Source organism: Micromesistius poutassou (genome assembly GCF_964030765.1).
Source record: "Micromesistius poutassou genome assembly, chromosome: 17".
NCBI lineage: Eukaryota > Metazoa > Chordata > Actinopteri > Gadiformes > Gadidae > Micromesistius > Micromesistius poutassou.
In genome coordinates this window covers 16,636,171-16,642,509 of record NC_140287.1, presented here as the reverse complement: position 1 = coordinate 16,642,509, position 6,339 = coordinate 16,636,171, and the positions used below count along the sequence as shown (strand labels likewise).

General features: G+C 42.3%; 1 protein-coding gene across 1 annotated transcript in view; it reads right to left on the bottom strand.

Annotated features, from left to right (window-relative positions):
• Positions 1–2,218: 2,218 nt before the first annotated feature.
• Positions 2,219–6,339, bottom strand: part of LOC311362547 (dynactin subunit 1-like) — a 23,721-nt gene continuing 19,600 nt past the window's right edge. Inside the window, exons 17-18 of the mRNA XM_084482413.1 lie at positions 3,640–3,729; positions 2,219–2,386 (exon numbers count right to left, since the gene is read on the bottom strand). Of these exons, the coding sequence (XP_084338539.1) occupies positions 2,252–2,386; positions 3,640–3,729 (225 nt within the window). The 3' untranslated portion in view covers positions 2,219–2,251. The remainder of the gene's footprint in view (positions 2,387–3,639; positions 3,730–6,339) is intronic.

Below are 6,339 nucleotides of genomic sequence, written 5' to 3'. Positions count from 1 at the left end.
CACCTGGTACAGTCCTAGTGATGTGATGGTACTCACCTGGTACAGTCCTAGTGATGTGATGGTACTCACCTGGTACAGTCCTAGTGATGTGATGGTACTCACCTGGTATAGTCCTAGTGATGTGATGGTACTCACCTGGTACAGTCCTAGTGATGTGATGGTACTCACCTGGTACAGTCCTAGTGATGTGATGGTACTCACCTGGTATAGTCCTAGTGATGTGATGGTACTCACCTGGTATAGTCCTAGTGTTGTGATGGTACTCACCTGGTATTGTGTTCTCCTCCTCCTCCAGAGGATCACGGGTCGTGTCCTGGCGCGCCGTCCAGCCTGGCAGGTCTGAACCCACCAGACGGTCGGCGGTCTTCCTTCTAGACTAGTCTCTATACTAGACGTCTTTACTAGCTGGGCCGTGGGCCTGGTGTCTGGTTCATTATCAACCAGCTGTGAGCAGATGTTTGTAGATGAATAACCACAGTCTGTGTTTTATTATGTCGTGGTCTCGGTGCAGACTGAATGTTTTTATCTTTTTACTTTTTTAATAAATAAAAAAATAATAAAAATACAAAATTTCCGACGACTCGTGACTCGCGTCAGTTGTGTTGTGTTCATAAACCCACAGGAGGCCGGCGTGGTCCTACTGGTGTCTTTATTGATGGGTTGGTTTATTGATTAGCATGAAGCAGTGCACAGAGATTACAGGTTACAGGTCCTACCCTCATCACAGGAGGCCCGGACGCAGCAGCAGGCTTCATGTGCACATGCACTACGCTCACAAAGGAGCAGAAATGAACAACTCCTCCAGTTAAATATAACATGGCATCATCTACGTAATACTGTGTAAAATCAAATAAATAAGGAGTGTTCAATTAAGACATGTTTTGTAAATGATTTAAAACCTCATCAGCCGTTTGCGATCAACGACGATCTCAAAGAAATTCTTTGGCAAAGACGCTGCTTCACTCGTTGACGAGGTCAAAACAAGCAGCAGGACCAGGGATCCGTCTCTACCGCAAGGCTTCTGGTGTCAAGGCTGGGACAGGAAGTGAGCAACGCAAACAGGAAGTGAAGTTTGACACGATGGGAGCCAATACAATTCTCGCTGTCCCGTAAGAAAAAAACAACACAAATTGATAGCGAGCGTTTCACAGAAGGGAACACTTTTTACTGGCGTCGACGGTCTGTGCAATAAATACTAAATAACTTAATAAAACCTAGAATATATCCCCCTAGATGCTGTGTATATATATCTACATCGTAGTTCTGTTAAATGTTATCTTTAGTGTTACATACATAAGTCCCTTAACGTTACGTAGCACATCTGTGTTTCCCAGCGAACGCCGTTGTGTGACGCCACCAGAATCAACGCAGACTCCCGTTTCCCTTTTGTCGTTCGGAAAAAGGTTATAAATTGCGGTAGGAAACGTTGACCACCTGAACAGGTTATACGGAGAGAAGCACAGTAGCGCGCCTTCAGCAACAACAACAACAACAGCGTCATCATCATCAACAAACAAATACTGGACTAACACAGATTGTTTGGCCTCATAGACTGCACTGGTTTATAGGATAGAACGCACTCACACACACACACACGCACACACACGCACACGCACAAAGCCAATTCGGGGCTCGCTAAAATATCACCGCAATGTTGCATCATCAGCTGACAGGGAGTAAATAGTTGAAGGTGACAAAATGGCGTCCGCTATACAATCCGGGGAAGGTGGTCGGGAGAGGTCGGGGTGGACATGCAGTGGTAGTGTTGCTTTAAACAGGTCATGTGACACGAGTCGTCTTCCCAATCTGCATCGTCGTCATCGTCATCAGCGCGTCTCCTCCACGGCCACGCCCTCACCTCAAGACGCTCCTGAGGAAGCCATGTGATTGGCTCAAGCTCGGAAATAAACAGAACACCTCCACCTTCAGAGGCGGAGCCTTTTTGGTCAACTCCCGCCTCCTCGTCTCCCATTTTCACACGCGTCTTCATTTCATTGGTTGAGAGTCGGACGACACCCCCCCCTTTTGCCTCCACCAATCACTGTGCTCCCCTAGACCGAGGCGGGGGGGGCGGGGCTTATGTGAGATTACCTGGAGGAGGAGGAGGACAGGAGACAACAGGCCGGGGCGGGGGAGGGCCAGCACTCTGATTGGCCGGTGGGTGGGGGCGCGGGGCGGGAGGGGGGGGGGTGGGGCGTGGGTGGGGGGGGGGGGGGGGCGGGGGGGGGGGGGGGGGGCGGGGCCAGGAGGCCTAGGTCTTCAGCAGCCGGTGGACCTGGTGCAGTTGGGTCTGGGACAGCAGCAGGCGGTGGACCTGCTCGTGGCCGCGGGGGCAGGGCACCGTGACCCGGCCCACCAGCAGGGTGTCGCCCTGCCGCTCCCGCGCCTGGGGGGGGGCACAGGTCAAAGGTCAAAGGTCGTTGGTACCGCGCAGTGTTCTGTGCAGTGTTGTCGTCTTGTGTTCATTTGAATTGTTTTCCTTTTTGTGAAATGTTTTTTATTTTTTATTGTAATTATTCTAATTAATAATTCATAATAATTAATTTTTTATTTCACCATTACTGATCTAGATGACGTAGATCTAGATGAATGGATTGATCTAGGTGACGTAGATCTAGATGAATGGATTGATCTAGATGAATGGATTGATCTAGGTGACGTAGATCTAGATGAATGGATTGATCTAGATGAATGGATTGATCTAGATGGCGTAGATCTAGATGAATGGATTGATCTAGATGACGTAGATCTAGATGAATGGATTGATCTAGATGAATGGATTGATCTAGATGACGTAGATCTAGATGAATGGATTGATCTAGGTGACGTAGATCTAGATGAATGGATTGATCTAGGTGACGTAGATCTAGATGAATGGATTGATCTAGATGGCGTAGATCTAGATGAATGGATTGATCTAGATGAGGTAGATCTAGATGAATGGATTGATCTAGATGACGTAGATCTAGGTGAATGGATTAATCTAGATGACGTAGATCTAGATGAATGGATTGATCTAGGTGACGTAGATCTAGATGAATGGATTGATCTAGGTGACGTAGATCTAGATGAATGGATTGATCTAGATGACGTAGATCTAGATGAATGGATTGACCTAGATGACGTAGATCTAGATGGATGGATTGATCTAGATGACGTAGATCTAGATGAATGGATTGATCTAGATGACGTAGATCTAGATGAATGGATTGATCTAGATGACGTAGATCTAGATGAATGGATTGATCTAGATGACGTAGATCTAGATGAATGGATTGACCTAGATGACGTAGATCTAGATGAATGGATTGATCTAGATGACATAGATCTAGATGAATGGATTGATCTAGATGAATGGATTGATCTAGATGAATGGATTGATCTAGATGACGTAGATCTAGATGAATGGATTGATCTAGATGACGTAGATCTAGATGAATGGATTGACCTAGATGACGTAGATCTAGGTGAATGGATTGATCTAGATGACGTAGATCTAGATGAATGGATTGATCTAGATGACGTAGATCTAGGTGAATGGATTGATCTAGATGACATAGATCTAGATGAATGGATTGATCTAGATGAGGTAGATCTAGATGAATGGATTGATCTAGATGACGTAGATCTAGGTGGTACCTTGACGAAGGCGGTGGAGGGGAAGGTGGAGAAGTCTGAGGAGGCCTGAGCTCCAGGCTGCTGCTTCACCACGTGGGCGGCGACCTCGTCCTGAGAGAGAGAGACAGACACACACACACAGAGAGAGAGAGAGAGAGAGAGAGACAGAGAGAGACAGAGACAGAGAGAGAGACAGAGAGAGAGACAGAGTGAGTGAGTGAGTGAGTGAGTGAGTGAGTGAGTGAGTTGAGTGAGTGAGTGAGTGAGTGAGTGAGTGAGTGAGTGAGAGAGAGAGAGAGAGACAGAGAGAGAGAGAGAGAGAGACACACACACACACACACACACAGAGAGACAGAGTGAGAGAGACACAGAGACAGGGTGAGAGAGAGAGAGAGAGAGACAGACATAGACAGACGGACAGAGAGACACAGAGGAAGTGACAGAGAAAGAGAGAGACACACAGAGAGAAAGAGTGACAGAACTAGCCTAGCCCAAATCATTGACGTTCAGACGCATTTAAATGGTTGCTGGCAGTTGCAAGTACGGTCTATCACAGAATTAAACGAGGATAAACGCTAAGTATTTTTGTTGATTTATTTCGTATGTATAATAGTTGTGACAGTGATGACAGTGTTACCCCTTATGTTTTTTTTGGCCTGACAGTATTTTATCACAAAAAAACGACAGTGTTACCCCTTATGTTTTTTTTGGCCTGACAGTATTTTATTACAAAAAACGACAGTGTTACCCCTTATGTTTTTTTTGGCCTGACAGTCTTTCATCACGACAAAAGATGACAGTGTTACCCCTTATGTTTTTTGGCCCGACAATATTTTATTACAAAAAATGACAGTGTTACCCCTTATGTTTTTTTGGGCCGACACTATTTTATTACAAAAAACGACAGTGTTACCCCTTATGTCTTTTTTTGGCCTGACAGTATTTTATTACAAAAAACGACAGTGTTACCCCTTATGTTTTTTTTGGCCTGACAGTATTTTATTACAAAAAACGACAGTGTTACTTACCCCTTATGTTTTTTTTGGCCTGACAGTATTTTATTACAAAAAACGACAGTGTTACCCCTTATGTTATTTTTTTCATGATTGGAAAAAAACGACAGTGTTACCCCTTATGTTTTTTTTTCATGATTGGAAAAAAACGACAGTGTTACCCCTTATGTTTTTTTTGGCCTGACAGTCTTTCATCACGACAAAAGATGACAGTGTTACCCCTTATGTTTTTTGGCCCGACAATATTTTATTACAAAAGATGACAGTGTTACCCCTTATGTTTTTTTGGGCCGACACTATTTTATTACAAAAAACGACAGTGTTACCCCTTATGTTTTTTTTGGCCTGACAGTATTTTATTACAAAAAACGACAGTGTTACCCCTTATGTTTTTTTTGGCCTGACAGTATTTTATCACAAAAAAACAACAGTGTTACCCCTTATGTTTTTTTTTGGCCTGACAGTATTTTATTACAAAAAACGACAGTGTTACCCCTTATGTTTTTTTTCATGATTGGAAAAAAACGACAGTGTTACCCCTTATGTTTTTTTTGGCCTGACAGTATTTTATTACAAAAAACGACAGTGTTACCCCTAATGTTTTTTTTGGCCTGACAGTATTTTATTACAAAAAACGACAGTGTTACCCCTTATGTTTTTTTTGGCCTGACAGTATTTTATCACAAAAAAACGACAGTGTTACCCCTTATGTTTTTTTTTGGCCTGACAGTATTTTATTACAAAAAATGACAGTGTTACCCCTTATGTTTTTTTTTCATGATTGGAAAAAAACGACAGTGTTACCCCTTATGTTTTTTTTGGCCTGACAGTATTTTATTACAAAAAACGACAGTGTTACCCCTTATGTTTTTTTTGGCCTGACAGTATTTTATTACAAAAAACAACAGTGTTACCCCTTATGTTTTTTTTGGCCTGACAGTATTTTATCACAAAAAAATGACAGTGTTACCCCTTATGTTTTTTTTGGCCTGACAGTATTTTATTACAAAAAACGACAGTGTTACCCCTTATGTTTTCTTGCATAACGACAAAAAGTGACAGTGTTACCCCTAATGTTTTTTTTGGCCTGACAGTATTTTGTTACAAAAAGCGACAGTGTTACCCCCTTATGTTTTTTTTGGCTTGACAGTATTTTGTTACAAAAAACGACAGTGTTACCCCTTATGTTTTTTTTGGCCTGACAGTATTTTGTTACAAAAAGCGACAGTGTTACCCCTAATGTTTTTTTTGGCCTCACAGTATTTTGTTACAAAAAGCGACAGTGTTACCCCTTATGTTTTTTTTGGCCTGACAGTATTTTATTATAAAAAGCGACAGTGTTACCCCTTATGTTTTTTTTGGCCTGACAGTATTTTATTACAAAAAACGACAGTGTTACCCCTTATGTTTTTTTTGGCCTGACAGTATTTTATCACAAAAAAACGACAGTGTTACCCCTTATGTTTTTTTTTGGCCTGACAGTATTTTATTACAAAAAACGACAGTGTTACCCCTTATGTTTTTTTTTCATGATTGGAAAAAAACGACAGTGTTACCCCTTATGTTTTTTTTGGCCTGACAGTATTTTATTACAAAAAACGACCCCTTATGTTTTTTTTGGCCTGACAGTATTTTATTATAAAAAACGACAGTGTTACCCCTTATGTTTTTTTTTGGCCTGACAGTATTTTATTACAAAAAACGACAG